The sequence below is a fragment of the Agelaius tricolor genome, unplaced genomic scaffold (genome assembly GCF_023055355.1).
Source record: "Agelaius tricolor isolate 1412-34295 unplaced genomic scaffold, bAgeTri1.0.p SCAF_64, whole genome shotgun sequence".
Lineage (NCBI taxonomy): Eukaryota > Metazoa > Chordata > Aves > Passeriformes > Icteridae > Agelaius > Agelaius tricolor.
The window spans coordinates 392255-414043 of NW_027269324.1; the positions used below are offsets into that span (position 1 = coordinate 392255).

Consider the following 21789-nt stretch of genomic DNA (forward strand, 5'->3'; position numbering starts at 1 on the left):
GGGTTTCCTCTAAAAAGCAAATTCAAGCAGCAAACCCGCCCCCCACCCCCCCACTCCCAGCTGGTTTGGGAAAATATTTCCTCAGAGAAAAGTGGAAAAAACGTTTATTTACCAGGCAAAGCATTCACCAGCACAAACAGAGAACAATTTAGAAAAATAAAACCTCTTGCCACTCCAAAAGAGATGACAAACACAGAAAGTCCCTCTCTGGGCTGTAGCTCAGCTCACTCAGTCTCTTATCAGTCTCTTATCAGTCTCTTATCAGTCCCTCCAGTGCTGGAAATGCCGCGGCCCAGGCCTGGTCCAGTGGGCCACAGGTAGGAGCTGCTGGTGGTATTCTGTATGTTCAGTGCAGAGCAGGTTCAAACAGCTCCAAAGAAAAAGAAAAAGAAAAATAACAGTCCAGGGAACTTCTCTGCCTCAGCGAGCTAAAAACTAACTAAAAGCAAAGGAGAGCTCTGTCCCACCCTCTGTCCATCCAGGAGCCACAATGTGGAGGAGTGAGTGCAGTGTATGAAAACAAACTGCAGCTTCTTCCTCCTCCCCTTCACTCTCAGAACCAGCCTTAAAGGTGCAGAACTCATTTCTGGGCTAAAGGGACCGATGGGGTAGGAGCATCATGAGGTCACCCCAGGACACGCCCCTGTCAGGGTCAGGGGGTCCCGTCCCCGCCTCATCTCCGGGCTGCCGGGCGTGCCCCAGCTCCGGTATCGCCCCTTCCCCTCTCCCCGCCCCAGGGGTCCCCCGTTCCACAGCCCCGGCTCTCACGGGGATCCCCAAAACCAATGTCCCGCCCCGTCAGTACCGGGCCATCCCCACGTGGACCCCCCGGGACCCTCCCGAGGGGCGATCGCGGCTCCTCTGCCCCCGAAAAAGCTCCTCTTAGGGAGCCCAGAGATATCCGGGACTTGAGTCCGGGATCTGCCAGCTCCAAACACTCTCCAAAAAAATCCTCCCGGAGACCCCTGGCTGGAGTTATTTGGGAATTTAGCTACTTGAGCTGGGCTTCCTGTAGGACTTTCAGCAGCCTTGTGTTCCTCACCTTGGAGTAAATGAACTTTGTCAGTCACGCTGATATAATTTGCTCCCTCTTCTCCTGTGATTTTAACAAACTTTTCAAGGAAGGACAACCAAATATTTTCTTTATCACTGGCCACCCACAACAGCCATTTTCCCCATCAGTTCTTCCATAAGTTCCCCAGGAGGAAGGAGGGACTGTGTCCAAGATTCCAAGGGTTCTTCCAGAAAAACCACAACCTCCTCAGAGGGAACCATGCTGTTGTCAAAGGCACCGGGGGGGGCCAGGAGTGCCCTGAACTCACTGTGCCAAAAGAATTTTGCAATCTGGTTACGCAAATTGTTAGAGAAATGCCTCTGCCGCAGTTAAGGTGCTAACGAGACCAAATCCAAAGTGGATTTTATTGAACAGTAAATGTGAGGTAAAAAGAGAGATGGAAAGAAAGAGAAAAGGGGGGAGAGCAAGGGAGTGACAGGGACAGAGACCTCCCCTGGGGCAGGGCAAGTGTGACATTGTCCCCTGTGTGTGTGGCCTTCCCGGGGTGGGGGTTTTACACCTGAGCCAGTTTGGGTAAGGCGGGTGGTGTTCACCCCCTGAGCAGGGATTACCCCACTGTTTCAGGTTGCAATGTAAGATGGAACCCAATGCATGTTTTCAATCCCCATCTTCATCAACTGCTAGAAACAGGTGGGGCAGGGTTCTTTATCTCTTCCATGACTCAGCCCTGATAACACCCTCCAGGGGAGATATCTTCTGCGAATGGGCCATTGAGTGTCACTGCAGGACTGATCAAATTCCATCATCCCGTTGTGGAATGCTCCGCCCAGGGGGAGGATCCAAGCATTCCTACCTGCATATAAGCTGAGCCTTGCAACACCAGGAGCAGCTTGCCTACTGGATTTGCAGAGGACAAGAGCTCCAGAACCACCACTGGACCTCCAGAGGCAGACCAGACCCCTCTACAGGATCACTTCTTGGACAGAATCACGTTCACCCCTCCAACAGGACTGCAGCCACCATTTAATGGGACTGCTGCCACCACCATGAGCAACAGGGTTCAGGTTTTATCCTTACTCTGTCTGTTTAAGGCAGTGTATCTGTATCACTGCCGTGATCTTAATTTTCTTATTAAATCGTAATTCTGGCTTAGATTCTCCCCCAGGTTTGCCTTCAATCCAGTATAAAATTTAGTGTGCTCATCCCTTGTTTTCCTCCCAAAGCAGGATTTCCCATCCTGAAACCTTCACTAGATGAAGGAGGAGGCTGTGAGGAAGAGGAAGATGCCCCAGGAGCCCCAGGCAGGTGAGGAGGAAGTCAGTGCCCCTTTCCCCCTCTCTCCTGCTCCATCTCCCAGCCCAGCGCAGCCCCCGGCTGCAGGACAACACTGCTGCCAACCCCGTCCTGCCAGGGATGCTCTGGGGGGATCTCCTTCCCCTTCCCTCTGGCACGGAGGCAAATCCCATAATCTCCTTGTCCTTCCTCCCCCAGGGAAGGAGCTGAGGATGGAGACCAGGGAGGAAAAATGTCCACAGCAGAATCTCGTGGAAGAGGCCATTTTAAGTGGCTCCACGATGCAGAATTCCAACGTGGAGGAAAAGCCCCCAGAGATCCCACAGGAGGAGGGGCTGCAAACCCAGCCCAGGGTGCTCTGAGGAGGAAAGACCCACCCTGAGCCAGGAAGGTGGACAGAGCTTCAGCCAGAGCTCAGAGCTGGTGGTCCCTGAGCAGCTTCATGATGGGGAGAAGCCCTACAAGTGCTTGGAGTGTGGGAAGTGCTTCAGGAAGAGCTCCCACCTGATCCGCCACCAGATGATCCACACTGGGGAATGGGCCTACGAGTGTGGGGAGTGTGGGAAGGGCTTCAGCTGCAGCTCAGAACTCATCAGGCACCAACGCATCCACACTGGGGAGAGGCCCTACGAGTGTCCCCAGTGTGGGAAGAGGTTTCGGACCAGCTCTGATCTCCTCTGCCACCAGCAGATTCACACCCAGGAGAGGCCCTTCCTCTGCCCTTACTGTGGGAAGGGCTTCAAGCAAAACAAAACTCCACTCTCGTCACCCACCGGCGCATCCACACTGGGGAGAGGCCCTACGAGTGTCCCCAGTGTGGGAAGAGCTTCACCACCAGCTCTCACTTGACCAGACACCAACAGAGCCACCAGTGAGGGAAGCCCTGCAAATGCCCCAGCTGCAGGAAGATCTTCATGCACACTCCAGCTTCATCTCCCATTAGAGGGCCCACATTGGGAAGAGTCCGGGTGATCCATGTTCCCTGTGATCCATGCTGGGAAGACACCTGTCCCTTTTCCTGCCGCTGCCGATGACATGATGTGGGATTGAAAAACATGATGGTCTGGCCATCGACATGTCATTACATTCACTCCAAACTCAGGTCAGTGCCAGGGGCAGGAAAGGGAGTCTCTCTTTCTCTCAGTGAGGAGAAGGGTCTCCTTTCCAGGCAGGGGAAATCATGGCCAGACAGACCCAGTGAGTTGTGTTTTAATTTTTCCTGTAAACAGCTTTATTTATCCCTTCTGTTATCAATATTGTTTCTGTTCCATTTGTTCCTTATCTCGTTGCTGTTCCCAATAAATTGTTCTTCTCCCAGCCCGGGATCTTTGCCTTTTGTACTTTCCATGGGAGGTGGGAGGGCAGCGAGGGCAGCGTGGTTTTAGCAGGAGCAGGAAATTGGGGAATCCCATTGCTGAAGCCTGGCCCATGGAAACCGAGCATCCCAGCTGGTGCCAGCCCTGGTGGCCATGGCAAGAGCCTTGGGAGCGGGTCCCTGGCTGGGGCTGTGGGAACCTCTTCCCTCTGGTGCCCAGGGACAGGAGTGGAGGGAACGGCTGCAGCTGAGTCGGGGCAGGCTCAGGTTGGATGTCAGGAAAAGGTTTTTGCCCAGAGGCTGCTGGGGCCCTGGCCAGGCTCCCCAGGGAAGGGTCCCAGCTCCAGGGCTCTCTGAGCTGCAGCAGCGTTTGGCCAGCGCTGCCAGGCCCAGGCTGGCATTGTTGGGGTGTCCTGTGCAGGGCCAGCAGTTGGACTGGAGGATCCTGATGGGTCCCTCCCAGCTCAGCCAGTTCTATGTGTTGAAGATTGCAATGCAAGATGTATTTCATTACCATCTGTATGGCAGATTATCTTTTGTCAAGTGGGCAGTTTGCCTTATCCGTCTCTTTGAGTGACCACATTCACACCTCCCTCGGGAGGGGACATCTGCTGATAACAGACTATTGAATGTCACTGCACGACTGATAAGAACTATAACATCCCATTGTGAGATGCTCCGCCCAGAGGGAGGAGCCAAGCATTGCTACCCAGATAGAATCCAGAAGTTTTGAGACACCAGCACGGCTTTCTCCACTGGATTCCCCAGAGAAACAGCAGCTGCCTCTTCTTCCACTGGATCTTCAGAGGAAGAATAATTCCCTCTCTATAGGCCCCCCTTCCTCCAACAGAACCACCCCTGACACTGCAGGAGGGCTTCAGCCACATTTCCAATTGGAGTGCCACCAACACCTTGACCCACAGGGTGTTAGGTTGGGTTCTGACTCTGTCAGTGTTGTTCTAGTGTACTGCACTGTTTATTTTATCCTTTTTTTTTTCTTCCCTATTAAAGAGCTGTTATTTCCTGCTCCCATATTTTTGTGCCTGAGAGCCCCTTAATTTAAAATTTATAGCAATTGGGAGGGGTGGGGAGGGTTTACATTCTCCATTTCAGCGGAGGCTTCTACCTTCCTTAGCAAACTCCTGTCTTTCCAAGCAAGACAGTTTATTAGGGTCTAACACTGCAGGGGTCTAGGGGTTAAAGAGAACAGCAAGGGAGGGTTTAGGGTAGAAATACAGGAAAAGAGGGGGTAGAGGAGAGCATCAGGGATCTAAGGGTTTAGGGGTGGTATACAGGGAAAGGGACCAATAGGGAATGCCAGAGTGGAAAGGTGGAGACATAGACTGATGGGAAGACAGGGAAGGGAGAACTCTCTAGAACATGAACATATGAAGGTAATAGGGGTAGGAAAGGCCAATGGGCCAATGGGGAGGACAGAACTAGGAGAAATTACCATAGTGCTTCAGAGCACCATGGGGGAAGTTTCTTTCCTCACCCTGAGCTGTGAGGAATGCCCGGAGCCTAAGGTGCATCTCTCCAGGGCATTGCTCTTGCCCTGTCCCCAGTAGGCTCACAGGCTCTCACAACTCCCCCTTTTTGTTTAGTTAAAAGTCTTCCCCTATGGATTTCTGCAAGCACCTAACAAAATAAGGGAACATTACTTACATAACAATAGCTATAAGTCATAATAGTACGAAAGTAATAACTCAAAGAGGAAATAGTACATAAGATTAGGATACAACTGAAATAATTGAATGGGTAGGAACTAATTAAACAACATCTTTTTTCTGGAATGCAAGATCGATAGGAAGTTGTATTGTTCAGGCAGTACAGAGCTGTTTCCTTTTCAGGCTATTGCTGCATCTATACGCCACATCTTTCGTTCTTCTTTTCCACGCTGCTTGTGCTTGTCATCACAGCTTTTGGCAAGGATCGTTATTCTTGTAGGACAGGGACCCCCTCTCTCAGTCCCTGCATGCCTTGCAGCGCTTCTTATCAGGCACGGATACCTGCTTTGGGTTCCTCCCTCTTTTGGATTGGACAGGGGCCTCCAGGGTCTGCAATCTCCCTGCCATCTCCCAATCACCTTCCCTAGCAGCTTGTTCCCACTCCCCTGCCCAGTGATCCTCAGGCTCGGTGTTAGAGTCTGGGGAATCACTGTCTTCTGCTGAGGAGAAGGGCCTGCTGGTAGAGGAGCGGTGCTCCTGGGTAACCGGTGCGGCCCCGTGCCGTGGGCTGCTGGCAGCCAAGATGGCTGCCTTCCGGTCACCATCATGGCCACTTCCGGCTCCGGGGATGTGGGAGCCACAAGTGTCATGGCCCCAGGGGTGGAGCCTGGGGTGGAGAAGGTGGAGACCACAAGGGGAAAGGCAGAGCCTGCGTCGGGAAGGGTGGTTGGGATCCCAACACAGGGACAACCATCGACACAATGGGTTGAGGGGAATGTGTTGCAGGGGAGGAGCCCAACAATGGAGGAGCAGGAACAGGAAAGTGGCCATTTTGGGGTGCGAGGGTGGGAAAACTTGGATCAGGAGGGGACAAAATGGCAGGGCTGGCCATGTTGCCGGCGCCATTTTGTGGGGTAATGGCCACTGGGGGAGATGAAAGAGGGTATGCAGGCACAGGAGGAAGGTTGAGGGGAAGGTCCAGAGCAGCACGGCCAGTGCCATCCTGGTGAGGGGAGAGAGGAGATCGGGAGGCGTCAGGGAGACGGCAGCAACCATGTGCTGGATAGTGACATCTGCCTGCTGATTGCTCCTCAGGTGGGGAAGAGGGTTTGGGGGCATGGGGAGAGGATGAAGTGGAAGGGGTTTTGAACTGGGGACCCAAAACTTTTCCTGAATTTTCCCCTGATTTTTTTAACTGAATCATAAATAGCAAAAAAAGAAGATAAAGCTTTTTAACATAAATGGAACGAAAAAGATAATAAAACTTCCCCACTTTAAAATTTCCCTGCATTTTTAAAACAAATAACTTGATCCCGACCATACCCCAGATCTCAAGTGGTGAAACTGATTTCCTTGTAACATAAAATATTTGAAAAGAAAATGATAAAAAGCTTTCAAATTCTCCTTTGAAAAATGATTCCCCAAGCAACAAGGGCTAATGTAACTTGGATATAAATCTCCCGTTGTGGAACAATGAGTTTTGTGCCTATTCTGCAGTCTTCCCACCCACAGGATTTAAAATGAGAAAACAAAAGAAAAGGGGGACACTGACTGAAACATACTCATCCAGCAGTGCCTCAACAAAGGATCTCGTGGTGGGTCTGTCAAGGAGAGCGATCCTCCAGTCCGTGACTCTGGGAGGGTTGCAGGTCTCTCCCCTCAGCATGCCCTGATAAAACTCAGAGGTTGCCTTAGGGTAGTGGCTGATCCAAAGGCGACTTAGATTGCAGCCATGCTGGAGATGCTCTCCGGGGGTACCAGACAAAGGTCCTTGTTCGGGCTCCGCTTGTTGTGGTCTGCGGTGGTGGTGAATGCAACCTTCCCTGAGAGCATCTTGCACCAACAGGCAGGAGCCACAGGAGCACCAGCACACACAGACACACACACACACACACAGACACACACACAGACACACACACACACACAGACACACAGACACACAGACACATACACAGACACACACAGACACACACTGACACATGCACAGACACACAGACACACAGACACACAGACACACACACACACACACACACACACAGACACAGACACACACACAGACACACACACAGACACGCACACAGACACACACACAGACACACACAAACACACAGACACACACACACAGACACAGACACACACTGACACACGCACAGACACAGACACATACAGACACACAGACACACACAGACACACACACACACACACACAGACACACACACACACATGCACACGCACACAGACACACACACACAGACACACAGACACACAGACACACAGACACACACACACACACACAGACACACACAGACACACAGACACAGCAGCTCAGCAGTGAATACACAGGAGGGTCCAGGCATAGAGTTTTAATGTGTTTTATTTCAGGCAATGATGAAGAGGTCCAGGGGCAAAAATCAAAGACAAAGGAGGGTCTAGGGTATAAATCAGGATAGAGGGGGTGTAGGAGAGCATCAAGGATCCAGTAGTCTGAGGGCTCAGGGGTGGTACACAGGGAAGGGACCAATAGGGAGTGCAAGAAAGGCTAGGTGGAGACATAAACCAATGGGAAGACAGGGAAGGGAGAACCCCCTAGAACATGAACATATAAGGGTAAAAGAGGTAGAAAAGCCAAAGGGCCAATAGGGAGGACAGAACTGGGAGAAATTAACATAGTGCTGTGAGGCACCATGGGGGAAGCTTCTTTCCTGACCCTGAGCTGTGGGGAATGCCCAGAGTCTAAGGTGCATCTCTCCAGGGCATTGCTGTTGGCCTCTCCCCAGTCAGCTCACAGGTCTCCAAACACACACTGGAGTTGTCTGGGGCCGTTCATCATTTCTCTGCTCTCCAGCACCGAGGCAATGGACTCTGGCTACATCCCTGAGCTCGTGCCAATGGCAACCACCCCTGGCAATTGGGCTCCATGGAGCTGCTCTCAGGAAACCCCCAAGAGCTGGGGAGTGCCCCAAAACCACCTCAGAAATGTGAGATACCCCGGCATCTCTTCATGAACATGGAATATCCAAAAACTCAGTCAATAACGGCCTTCCCTTCCCTTCATCATCCCCAAACTTTGGCTGTCTTATTCCCGACCCCAGCCCACCTCCCCAGTCCCAACCCCAACCCTTCCCACCCCTGCTGGACATCAAGACATCCCTTCCAAGCTGTACTTCCCCCATTCCACACCTCTCAAAACCCATCCCACCCATCCTGCCCCACTCAATGCTCATCTCACCCTCCTGATTTGCATTCCACTTTGCCCAATCCCTTTCAACCCCATTTCACCCCAAGGGGCTGTGGAATCGAGGAATTTTGGGGTGGGAGTGAGTAGTTTCAGTGGCATTGAGGTGACAGATCAAACCCTATTGTCTCTTTGAGTGCCAAGAAAGGGAGACAACTAAATCAAATACTCCCAAATTCTCCCAATTATTTCCCTGAATCCCAGATTCCTCTGAAACACAAGTAAAAAGTGAGGCTTTAGATGCCTTTGATGAATTTATTGATTTTGACCCCAATTTTCTCTGTTTTTGAGGGATGAAGATTAATCCAAAGAAAATTAAGGCCAAAAGAAAGGAACAACCAGCCCAGTGTCTTTCCAACATGGATCACCAGGAATGTGGGTCACCAGGGCTCTGACCAACGTGGGTCCTCCCATAGGGGATGAAACTGGAGTGGTGCACGAAGCTCTTCCTGCACTTGGGGCATTTGCAAGGCTTCCCTTACTGGTGATTCCATTGGTGTCTGGTCAAGTTAGAGCTCTGGGTGAAGCTCTTCCCACACTGGGAACACTCGTAGGGCCTCTCCCCAGTGTGGATGCGCCGGTGGGTGATGAGGTGGGAGTTGTACTTGAAGCCCTTCCCGCACTCAGGGCAGCGGAAGGGCCTCTCATCCGTGTGAATCCGCTCATGCAGGAGGAGATGGGAGCTGGTCTGAAACCTCTTCCCACACTTGGGACACTCATAGGGCCTCTCCCCAGTGTGGATGCGTTGGTGCCTGATGAGGGCGGAGCTGCAGCTGAAGCCCTTCCCACACTCCCCACACTCGTAGGGCCATTCCCCAGTGTGGATCATCTGGTGGCAGATCAGGGTGCTGCTCTGCCTGAAGCTCTTCCCACACGCCAAGCACTTGTAGGGCTTCTCCCCATCATGAAGCTGCCCATGGACCACCAGCTCTGAGCTCTGGCTGAAGCTCTGTCCACCTGCCTGGCTCAGGGTGGGTCTTTCCTCCTCAGAGCACCCTGGGCTGGGTTTGGAGCCCCTCTTCCTGTAGAATCTCTGGGACTTGTCCTCCCCATTGGATTCCTGTGCCCTGGAGTCACTAAAAATGGCCTCTTCCATGAGGTTCTGCTGTGGGGATTTGTCCTCCCTGGTCTCCATCCTCAGCTCCTTCTCTGGGGGAGAAAGGACAAGGAGAGGATGGGATTTGCCTCCGTGCCAGAGGGAAGGGGAAGGAGATCCCCCCAGTGCATCCCTGGCAGGACGGGGTTGGCAGCAGGGTTGTCCTGCAGCCGGGGGCCGTGCTAGGCTGGGAGATGGAGCAGGAGAGAGGGGGAAAGGGGCACTGACTTCCTCCTCACCTGCATGGGTGTCCCAGGGCTCTTTCGTCAGTTTGAAAAGACAGGTGTCTGCTAAGGAAGGCAGGAGACTCCCTTAAATTGGAAAATGTTAATCCCTTCACTTGGAATCATAATTTTCAAAATAAGAGGCTGTCAAGCAAAATCTATGGGAATAGGAATAACAGTTCTTCAGTGGAAAAATTAAAAATAGAAATGCAGTAGTACTAAAAAATTACTTACAGAGTCAGAATATGGCCTGACACCCTGTGGGTCAGAGTGTTGTTAGCACTCCTGTTAAATGGTGGCTGCAGTGACAGGTGTGGTTCTGTTGGAGCAGTGATCCTGTAGAAGGGTGCAGTTTTCCTCTGAAGGTCCAGTGGTGGTGCCGATAGGCCTGGTCTTCCAATGGGATCCCGTGGAGCTGACAGCTGCTCTTCTGGGAATCCTGTGGGAGAAGGCAGACTCTTGTTCACATCCTCAGATTATATCCAGGTAGGAATGCTTGGCTCCTCCCTCTGGGCGGAGCTTCCCACAATGGGATGATGGAATTTTTATCAGTGACACTCAATGGCCCATTAAGAGAAGATATCTCCCTGGAGGGAGGATTCCTTGTGGAAGAGATAAAGTAGACTGCTCAATTAACAGATGATAATTGCCCCAGCTTTAACAGAGGGTAATTGAATACACACCCAGCTAAACCTGAGACACTGTTCCAGCCTTGGAAAGCAGGATTTGGTACCAGGACTTGTTATGGAATGCAACCCTGATTGAAGGCAGAGATAGAATCTCCAGAGCTTGCAGCCAGAAATGGACAGTTGTGTGATACTCATTTCAACATCTTCTCTTTTGGAATTATTGACTAATGATTATTTGCTTTGCCAATCTAATACTTCTGTAATTTTTTTGCAAATTTGCGCTATCTAAATTACACTGTTCCTTAAGTTAAGTTGGTTTCTGTATCTTTGGTGCTGGCCCTACCCACTGGTGAAACAGGGCCCCATCCTGCCTAAGTGTTGCCTGGAAAGACAAAAACCCTCACTCTAAATGTCCCCCCTTCCTCCTTGTTCCCCACACTTCATGCACTGATCATGATGTCCTATGGTCTGGGGTATCCCTGGGGTCAGCTGGGATCTCCTGTCCTTGCTGTGTCCCCTCCCAACCTCCCCCACACCCTCAGCCCCTCCCCAGAGTGGCTGAATGAGGGGCAGGACAGGCCTTGGTTCAGTGTGAGCTCAGCAAGAACGAAACCATCTCTGTGTGCTCAGTCCTGTGCTCAGCCCCCAGCCCCGGCATTTCCTCCACTGCAACCGTGGACCCCTCTTTCCCACCCCTCTGCCCCACGGCCGCCGCAGCACCGGCTGACAATAGAAGCAATTCTGTGGCAATTCCAAGTTTCATTGGTTCCTGCACAGCTCCAGCTCAGCTGCTGGCAGGTTCCAATTAAAGAAAAGTGCAAATTCGGCCCAATACAGATATTATTAAAAGGAAGGGGAAGCGTTTAGTAGCTGTCACAAAGGTGACAGGGATGAAGAGAATAATGATTCTCACATTTGGCAAAGAACCCAAGCCTGGGAATTCAGGAGTTATTTGGGAATTTAGCTACTTGAGCTGGCCTTCTTGTAGCACTTTAGGCAGCCTTGTGTTCTACACCATGGGGTGAATGAACCTTGTCAGTGTCACTGGTAGCATTTGCTCGCTTTCCTCCAGTAATTTTAACAAACTTTTCAAGGAAGGACAACCAAATATTTTCTTTACACTCCAGGCCCACAACAGCCATTTTTCTTACCAGTTCTGCCATAGGTCGCTCAGAGGAAGTTGCATCAGAGTTTCCAAGAGTTCTTCCAGAGAGAACCACAACCTCCTCAGAGGAGGGAACCATGCTGTTGTCAAAGGCACCTGGGGTCAAAGAACCGTGCCCTGAACTCACTGTGCCAAAAGAATTTTGCAATCTGGTTAAGAAAATTGTTAGAGAGATGCCTCTGTCCAAATTAAGGTGCTAACAAGACCAAATCCTACGTGGATTTTATTAAACAGTAAATGTGAGGTAGAGAGAGAGATAGAAAGAAAGAGAAAAGGGGGGAGAGCAAGGGACTGAGAGGGACAGAGATCTCCCCTGGAATGGTCCAAGTGTGACATTGTCCCCTGTGTGTGTGGCCTTCCCAGGGTGGGGGTTTTACACCTCAGCCAGTTTGGGTAAGGGGGGTGGTGTTCATCCCCTGAGCAGGGATTCCCCCACTGTTTCAGGTTGCAATGTAAGATGGAACCCAATGCATGTTTTCAATCCCCATCTTCATCAACTGCTAGAAACAGGTGGGGCAGGGTTCTTTATCTCTTCCATGACTCAGCCCTGATAACGCCCTCCAGGGGAGATATCTTCTGTGAATGGGCCATTGTGTGTCACTGCAGGACTGATCAAATTCCATCATCCCATTGTGGGATGCTCCGCCCAGGGGGAGGATCCAAGCATTCCTACCTGGATATAAACTGAGCCTTGCAACACCAGGAGCAGCTTGCCTACTGGATTCCCAGAGGACAAGAGCTCCAGAACCACCACTGGACCTCCAGAGGAAGACCAGACCTTTCTACAGGATCACTGCTTGGACAGAATCACGTTCATCACTCCCACAGGACTGCAGCCACCATTTAATGGGACTGCTGCCACCACCCTGACCAGCAACAGGGTGTCAGGTTATATCCTGACTCTGTCTGTTTAAGGCAGTGTATCTGTATCATTGCCTTGATCTTCATTTTCTTATTAAATTGTATATCTGACTTAGATTCTCCTCCAGGATTGCCTTCAAACCAGAACAAAAGACAATGTGTGCACCATTTGTTTGTTCCCGAAACAGGATGTCCCATTCTCAAACCTTGACTCAATAGAGGAGGAGGCTGTGAGAATGACGAAAGAGCCCTGGGACACCCATGCAGGTGAGGAGGAAGTCAGTGCCCCTTTCCCCCTCTCTCCTGCTCCATCTCCCAGCCCAGCACTGCCCCCAGCTGCAGGACAACCCTGCTGCCAACCCCGTCCTGCCAGGGATGCACTGGGGGGATCTCCTTCCCCTTCCCTCTGGCACGGAGGCAAATCCCATCCTCTCCTTGTCCTTCCACCCCCAGGGAAGAAGCTGAGAATGGAGACCAGGGAGGACAAATTCCCACAGCAGAACCTCATGGAAAAGGCCATTTTAAGTGGCTCCACGGTGCAGAATTCCAACAGGGTGGACAATTCCCAGAGATTCCACAGGAGTGGGTGCTCCAAACCCAGCTCAGGGTGCTCTGAGGAGGAAAGACCCACCCTAAGCCAGGAAGGTGGACAGAGCTTCAGCCAGAGCTCAGAGCTGATGGCCCAGGAAGATCTTCATGATGGGGAGAAGCCCCACAAGTGCTTGGAGTGTGGGAAGAGCTTCAGGCAGAGCAACACCCTGATCCGCCACCAGATGATCCACACTGGGGAATGGGCCTACGAGTGTGGGGAGTGTGGGAAGGGCTGCAGCTGCAGCTCTGCCCTCATCACCCACCAACGCATCCACACTGGGGAGAGGCCCTACGAGTGTCCCCAGTGTCAGAAGAGGTTTCGGAGAAGCTCCCATCTCCTCCAGCACCAGCGAATTCACACTGATGAGAGGCCCTTCCTTTGCCCTGACTGCGGGAAGGGCTTCAAGCAAACCTCTCACCTCATCACCCATCAACGCATCCACACTGGGGAGAGGCCCAATGAGTGTTCCCAGTGTGGGAAGAGGTTTCAGAGCAGCTCCAATCTCCTCCTGCCTGAGCGCATTCACATCCAGGAGAGGCCCTTCCTCTGCCCCGACTGCGGGAAGGGCTTCAAGCACAACTCCACCCTCGTCACCCACCAGCGCATCCACACTGGGGAGAGGCCCTACGAGTGTTCCCAGTGTGGGAAGAGCTTCACCAGCAGCTCTCATTTGAAAAGACACCAACAGAGGCACCAGTAAGTGAAGCCCTGCAAATGCCTCGATTGCAGGCACAGCTTCATGCACCGCTCCATCTTCATCCCTCATGGGAGAACCCACATTGGGAAGAGCCCCCGTGATCCATGTTCCCTGTGATCCATGTGAGGAAGACACCTGTCCCTTTTCCTGCCCCTGCCAATGACATGATGTGGCATTGAAAAACATGAGGGTCTGGCCATGGCCCTGTCATTACATTCACTCCCACCCCAGAACATTTCCAGGAGCAGGAAAGGGACTCTCTCTCTCTCTCTCCCTGAGGAGAAGGGTGTCCTTTCCAGACAGGGGAATTGTGGCCAGGCAGACCCAGTGAGCTGTGTTTTTATTTTCCTTGTAAACGGTTTTATTTGTCCCTTCTGTTATCAATATTGTTTCTGCTCTGTTTGTTCCTTATCCCGTTGCTGTTCCAAATAAATTGTTCTTATCCCACCCTGGGATCTTTGCCTTTTGTGCTTTCCATGGGAGGCGGGTGGGCAGCGAGGGCAGCGCGGTTTTAGCGGGAGCAGGAAATTGGGGAATCCCTTTCCTGAAGCCTGGCCCATGGAAACCAAGCATCCCAGCTGGTGCCAGCCCTGGTGGCCATGGCAGCAGCCTTGGGAGGAGGTCCCTGGCTGGGGCTGTGGGAACCTCTTCCCTCTGGTGCCCAGGGACAGGAGTGGAGGGAGCGGCTGCAGCTGAGTCGGGGCAGGCTCAGGTTGGATGTCAGGAAAAGGTTTTTGCCCAGAGGCTGCTGGGGCCCTGGCCAGGCTCCCCAGGGAAGGGTCCCAGCTCCAGGGCTCTCTGAGCTGCAGCAGCGTTTGGCCAGCGCTGCCAGGCCCAGGCTGGCATTGTTGGGGTGTCCTGTGCAGGGCCAGCAGTTGGACTGGAGGATCCTGATGGTTCCCTCCCAGCTCAGCCAGTTCTGTGGCTCTGGGATCCCATGAGCCTGGGGATGGGACTGGAAATGGTTGCCATGGCAACAGGCTCTGGCTGCAGGCCTGAGCTGGTGTCAAGGGCAACCACCCCAGCATGGGGTCTCCGTGGGGCTGCCAAGGGACTGAGGATAGCAACAGGGGGCTGGTGATGGTTGCCATAGAAACTGACCATAGCAACAGGGGGCTGGGGATGGTTGCCATGGGAACTGAGCATAGCAACAGGGGGCTGGTGATGGTTGCCATGGAAACTGACCATAGCAACAGGGGGCTGGGATGTTTGCCATGGAAACTGACCATAGCAATAGGGGGCTGGGATGTTTGCCATGGAAACTGACCATAGCAACAGGGGGCTGGTGATGGTTGCCATGGAAACTGACCATAGCTACAGAGGGGTGGTGATGGTACCATGGAAACTGAGCATAGCAACAGGGTGGCTGGTGATGTTTGCCATTTAAACTGACCATAGCAACAGGGGGCTGGGGATGGTTGCCTGCTAAGGATCAGATTTGTCACAGGCCCTCACAGGGGCTCCATGGGATCTTTCCAAGAGTCTCCAGGCTGTTCCAGAGCTGGAATGTCACAGGCAGAGACAGGGGCTCCATGGAGACCTCCCAGGGCTTTCTGGGGATGGTAAAGAGCCCTGTGGTCAGAGGCAGTCACAGCCATTCCATGGTGACATCCCAGGGCACCTTGGGCTGCAAAGGCACCCATCTGTCACAGGCAGATGGGCTCCAGGGTGACATCCCAGGAGTCCCCAGGCTGCCAAAGAGCTGAGATGTCCCAGACACTCACAGGGGCTCCTGTCATGGGCACAGTGGGAGCTTCAGGCTAAGTCTATTAGAGAAGCTCCTGTTGGGTCACGAGGTGCAGAAAGGATCCCCAATAGCCCCCACAGATCCCCAAATGTCACCGTTGAATCAGAGATGACACCAACCCAGATCAGAAGGCTAAGGGCTAAAAGCCACCTGTTTTTTCAGTCCTCTTCTTTTATATCTTGGTTTGCTAAAGGTGGACCTCATTGGTCAATTAATCAACACATTTCACATGATTGGCCAATTAAGACAACACCATTGAGTAAACGACTTTATGGAAAAAAGCCGACTTATTACAAACATTTTTGGGGAACCAGTCATTGAGGTTTGTTTTTTTTTGGGCCTTTCTGGGGGCTCCCTGGATGGGGGAAACCCTCTGTAGCAGTTCTGTGCCAGGTAAAAGGAGATGCATGGGACTTTCTCAGTCTTCAGCTTCTTGTTTATTGTTATCTTATCTAAAGTTTTGCATTGCTGTCCACACCAGGCTCAACATGCTGGGAAAACACCTCAAAATGGTACTAAAATGAATGGTTTCAAGGTCTTTTAAAGTTTTCTCATCCAATTAATTCTTAAAACATACATTATTTCTACTTATCTACCAATAATTCATCCCTTGATTGTCCACATAACATCTGCACTGTGCTTTCCTTGACCAATCACCCTGTGCCACCAACACTGCAGAAAATGGAGTAGATGAAGAAGAAGACCGGGACTACACCCCAATTCCTGCAACTTGCTTCCTATCTACACCGTATTAAAAACCCCAAAACCTAAATTTCTCACCCAAGGGACGTAGTATGCTACTCTCTATTACCTATTTCACACCTTGGAAAATTCTAATCTGTCTCAAAGTCCTGGAAGTCCTCTCCATGGGCAAAGGTTAAATGCAGTGTTTCTCTGGGGGTCAGGATCCCTCAGAGCAGACAGAGAAATATTCCCTGTGCCCTGGATTCCCACACATTTAACCTAAAATCTTTTAACCCTTAACATGTGAAGTTACCCAAAAACATTCCAGGTAAGTAGGATTAGAAGGAGAAGAAATAGAGATCAACAGAAAGACAGAAGATCCATAGAAAGACACGCACATAGGTACCAACTGCTGGGGTTCCAGCATCACCAACAGAGGAACCCCAGGAGAAGGCAGGATCCAGACCCTGGGCTGGCCTCGAGCTCCGGCTTTTAACCCCCTGGGCCTTCCTGGGCCCGCCCCTGGGGTGGGACTGCCAGTTGCTTGTCCAATCAGAGCCAGGGTAGCCCAGCTGCTGCTGTGTGATTGATTGATTGATTGATTGATTGACAGCTGGGCCAATCAGAGCTGGGTTAACATCACCCCCTGCTGTGTGATTGGCAGCTTTGCCAGGCCAGGGCTGGGGGCGGGGCTCTGTCCCACCACAAACCAAGGCCTGACCCGGCCCTGGCCCCACACGGGCATTCCGAGCATCCCAAGGTGTCTCGGGACATGGATCTCATCCAGCCTCTGACAGCCACCACGGTGACACTACGGAACCTCATGGAGCCACGGGTCAGTTGTGACAATGGAGATCCAAGGAAATGATGGTGAGACTCTGGAATCCAGGAATCATGGAATCAAGGAGACCATTGTGCAAATCATGGGCCCTATGGAAGCAAGGATCAGTGATCAAACTGTGGTTTGATTGTGATTGATTTAAAATAGAAACAAGGAGCGATTGTTTCACAGCGGGACTGCGTGGGGCCAATGGACCCTTGTGACTCTGTTGGGGCTGATGAAACCAAGAAGCCATTGTGACATTGCCAGACCTCAAGGAATCAAGGAGACCATTGTGACAGTGTTAGGACCCATGAAGTCCATGGAACATGGAAGAGGTCTGCCTGGTTTGGCCTCCTGGGGTCTGTCTGAGAGGTCCCACTGAATTTGGCATGTCAAGGGCCACTTCCCATCTGACCGTGAAGCACTGGGACTCTGTGCTTTTATTCCTATGGGAAGGAACTGTCTTTCTTGTCTAGGCACCCATGGCTGTAATTAGGATTCCGCCTCTAAAATTCCATATATTCAAGGGTTACTCTCCAAAATAATCTACCAATACAGTCAAGTCTAGCAAGCCTTGGCTTCTGGTGACTGCCTCTCATCTGACCTTGCACCACTGCGCTTGCTTGTTTCCTTCCTATGGAGACCATTGTGACACTGCGGGGTGCTGTGGAGCCAAAGGGCTTTGTTACACTGTAGGAACTTGTGGAACCAAGGGGATCATTGTGACACTGTGAGTACCATGGATCCATGGGGCCATTGTTACACTGTGTAGTCTTGAGGAACCCTGGAGACCATTGGGACACTTTGGGGTCTTCTGAAATGCAGAGGATATTGTGACCCTGCAGGGTACCATGGATCCAAGGGACCACTGTGACACTGTAGGGCCTCGTGGAACCAAGAACATCATTGTGGCTTTGCTGGGCCACATGGTCCCAAGGGACCATTGTGACACTGTGGGGCCTCGTGGAACCAAGGACATCATTGTGGCTCTGTTGGGCCACATGGTCCCAAGGGGCCAGTGTGAAGCAGCAGGGCTTTGTGGAACCCAGAGGCCATTGCTGCATTTCAGGGCCTCGTGGAGCCAAAGGACCAGTGTGATCCTGCAGGACACCGTGGATCCATGGAGAGCATTGTGGCACTGCAAGGCCCCATGGAATCATGGAGACCATTGTGACACTATGGGACCTCATGGAAGGAAGGGGCCATTGTGACACTATGGGAACTTGTGGAACCAAGGGAATCATTGTTGCAGTACTGGGCCCCAATGGAACCAAGGGGCCATTGGACACAGCCAGGCTTCATGGAACCAATAGACCACCAGGACACTGTGGGGCCTTGTGGAACCATGGAGACCATTAAGATCCTTAAGGACTTGTGTAACCAAGGGGCCATTATGACACCTGAGGGCCTCATGGAAGCCAGAGAACCACTGTGACACTGCAAGGCCTCATGGAAGCAAGGAGCCATTGTGACACTGCAGGGCACTGTGGAACCAAGGGAACATGAAACAGGTGTGGCTGCCTTGGCCTCCCAGGGGTCACCTGACAGGTCTGGCTGACCTTGGAATGTGGAAGGCCATTCCCATCTGCCCCTGAAACACTGGGGCTCTGGGCTCTTCTTTTTATGGAAAAGAACTGTCCATCTTTTCCAGGCATCCATGGCCAAAATTAGGATTCCACCTCCAAATTTCTGTCTATCCAAGGATTGCTGCCCGACAAAAGCTGCCAGGACAGACAGGTCTGGCTGGTCTTTAACTCCTGAGTGCCAGAACTCACCTGTTTTCCAAACACTAGAAAAGGCTCTCTGCTTTTCTTTTTATGGAAAAATCATCCTTCTCCAGGCACAAATGTCTGAACTTAGTACTCCACATTCATAATTTCAAATATCCAAGGGTTGCTCCAAGTAAACCTGCCAGGACAGAGATGTCAGGCTTGCCTTGGCCTCTGGTGGTTGCCGTTCATCAGCTCCTGAAACATGGGGGCTCCGTGGTTTCCTTCCTATGGAGACCAATGTGACATTTGGGAGCCTTGTGAAATGAAGGGGCCATTGTGACACTGCAGAGCACCATGGATCCAAGGCACCATTGTGACACTGTGGAGCCTCGTGGAACCCAGGACATCATCGTGACTCTTTTGGGCCATGTGGTCCCAAGGGGCCAGTGCAAAGCAGTGGTTGGTAGTTAGCCCAGCTGTAACTCAGAGTCAGACAGATTTTTCCTCTAAAGAATTTGGCAGGAGTTTCAAGCCCTGGGAATCATTTGTTTAACTTAGGGTGAACTTGAGAGTTCCCCCATAAGCCTTTAGTGTTGCTATGTTAAGTTGTCCAAATTCTCCTCCCCTATTGGTTACTTTTTTCCCCTATATGGTTATTGTTCTGGAGTGTTCTACCCGCAAATGTACATGTTGTTGCTTCCCCTTTTTCTCAGGTCTTTGGATCCTGCCCCTCATACTGTGCTCGACTTCTCCATGTTTATTGTTTCTCACCCTGTGTTATTAAAGTTCCTTTTAAGCTACTCCATCGAACCCGCTCCTTTTCATTTTCGCCACCCTCGCCCTGAAGTCAGGGAACCAGAGAGGTTTGTCACAGCCATGCTCATTGTGACCTTTGGCACCCAAACAGGGACCCTGACATTCAGGGCTCCCTGTGTCAGTCACGTCAGCTGGGGTTGGCTGATGGATGGGCCAGTGCTCCCCGGGATTTTGGATTGTGCAGGGCCCAGCGGATTCATCGTTGCTTCAAGGGACCTTGCCCAGGATCGGCAGGGACAACCATGGTTTCACCTGCATAGGATTGCAGGTGGGTTTGGGGAAATGCAAGACATTTATTGCCCATTTTGCCACTGTGTTTTTACAATATGCTCCCATGTCCCATAATTGATTTGGGGTGTTCCGGTGGCTCTTCCCCATAAGGCAGAAAAAGAGAAAAATGGGCGGCCAGATGTCCAAAGTAGAAAGGAGCATATGTGGATGCTTTAATTCTCACTGATCATGACATTATATTTTCAAAGAACGAATTAAAATCAATCATGGGGTGGATCATTAAAAATTTTCCAGATGCCTCTGCTGACAAAATCCATACCATTGAATTTTGGGACTCAGTGAGAGTTAAATTGTACAACCTTTCGATCAAAAGGGACCCCGCTGCACCCCACATGCTCCCCATCTTCCACACCATCCTTGAGACCCTTCACGAGGAAGCAGTGTGTCTAAAACTCAATCCATTGGTCACTCCTAACTCAGGACCTCCCCTCAAACCTGCCTTTCTCAGACCTTCCACTATGGTCCAAGCTGGCAATGGCCATGGTGTCTAGTAGCATCATGCCCTGGAGACACAAGAAGGAAGGAGCCCGAATGTGGCTCGGGAGCCCGACCATCCTTGCTCCGTCTTGGCTCCTCCACTTCCTGCTACCACAGCCTTCTCTTCTGCCCTGAATGAACCTCCAGACTCCACCCCCACAACTGCAGGTCTCGCCCCCACTGTCAATCATCCTCTCCACCCTGGGCCATGCCTCCAGTTAAGGAAGGAGACTGGCAAATAACCTCGAAACTCCTCATTGCCCTGGTGTGTTATGAAAGAAGGGGGCAGAATCCCAGGTGTCAGCCACTGGTTTACAGGGAAATCAAGGATCTGTGTAGGGCAGCTAAAGACCATAGAAGGACTTACCTTGTTTTAATGGCCTAATGAGAGCCATGTTTACAGCAAATGTCTTAACCACCTATGATTTAAAATATATTATGACCATGTTGTTGTCACCTACAGAATACACCCTGTTGGAAGGGGGATGGAAGTGTTTACTAAATCAATTAAGAGCAGACTATGCTAATAATGAGGCAAGGGCAGAATTGACAATCAACCATCTAGCTGGAGAAGGACAACACAGCCTACCAGATGATGAAGCAGCAGGTATCCCCTAGGAAGTATTGGATGATATCAAAGAGATGGCTTTGCAAGCTTTAATCCAGGTATCAGATGGCAGCACCGCCAGTTTGGACTACCTTGGGTGGCTGCAGCTAAAGCTTTAGGACAATCAGACCATCCTGGGTGCCTGTTAAGTAAGCAAACCAATGCTGCCTCCCTCACATTGAGTGGCTGCTCTCAGACACAGAGACCATCAGACACGCCACCTTGCAGAACAGCGATAGAGTTTTTACTCTGGGAACATGGGCATGGCTGTGTAGACGCTGAGGGCATGTGCTGCATGAACCTCTCCAGCCACAGCGAGTCAATCCACAAGAGCATTCAGGTACTGAAGGAAGGGTTCAAGAAGCTTCAAGTGGAAAACAAAGACTGGTTCAATAAACTTTCCAGTCCTGAGGACTAAAGGGTTGGATGACGTCTAGCTAAAACAGGACTATTAATTCTCTTAGTGGTTGTTGTTGTATTGTTAATTGTCCCATGTTTGTCTGGATGCTTTTAGAAAGTCTTACAAAATTCTTTCAGTTCCATCTTTGTTGTAAAACAGAAAGGGGGAAGATACCCAACACAGGATCCTCATGGACTCCTTGGAGGAGAGAATTGGAGGCCAAGATGGCACAAAAACCTCTCAGAGACTCAGTGCGGGAAGGAAAATCCTTGAAAGTACCTAAAAGTATTCCTAAATCCATAAAGTACCTTAAAAACCTTGAGTATCTCAAAGCATTACTGAGCAGCACTGAGTGTCAGTACAAAGCTCTCCAGGGACTCATTGAAGCAGATAATTGGGGCCATGATTGCACAAAGCTCTCACAGAGTCTGTATCAAAAGGGA

General features: G+C 51.3%; 1 protein-coding gene and 1 pseudogene across 1 annotated transcript in view; one reads left to right on the forward strand and one right to left on the reverse strand.

Annotated features, from left to right (window-relative positions):
* The window catches only part of LOC139605317 (uncharacterized), an 850331-nt gene that overhangs the window by 239298 nt on the left and 589244 nt on the right, over positions 1-21789 (reverse strand). Inside the window, 1 exon segment of the mRNA XM_071456679.1 lies at positions 8952-9482. Coding sequence (XP_071312780.1) covers positions 8952-9482 — 531 coding nt within the window.
* The window catches only part of LOC139605305 (zinc finger protein 420-like), a 52596-nt pseudogene continuing 43774 nt past the window's right edge, over positions 12968-21789 (forward strand).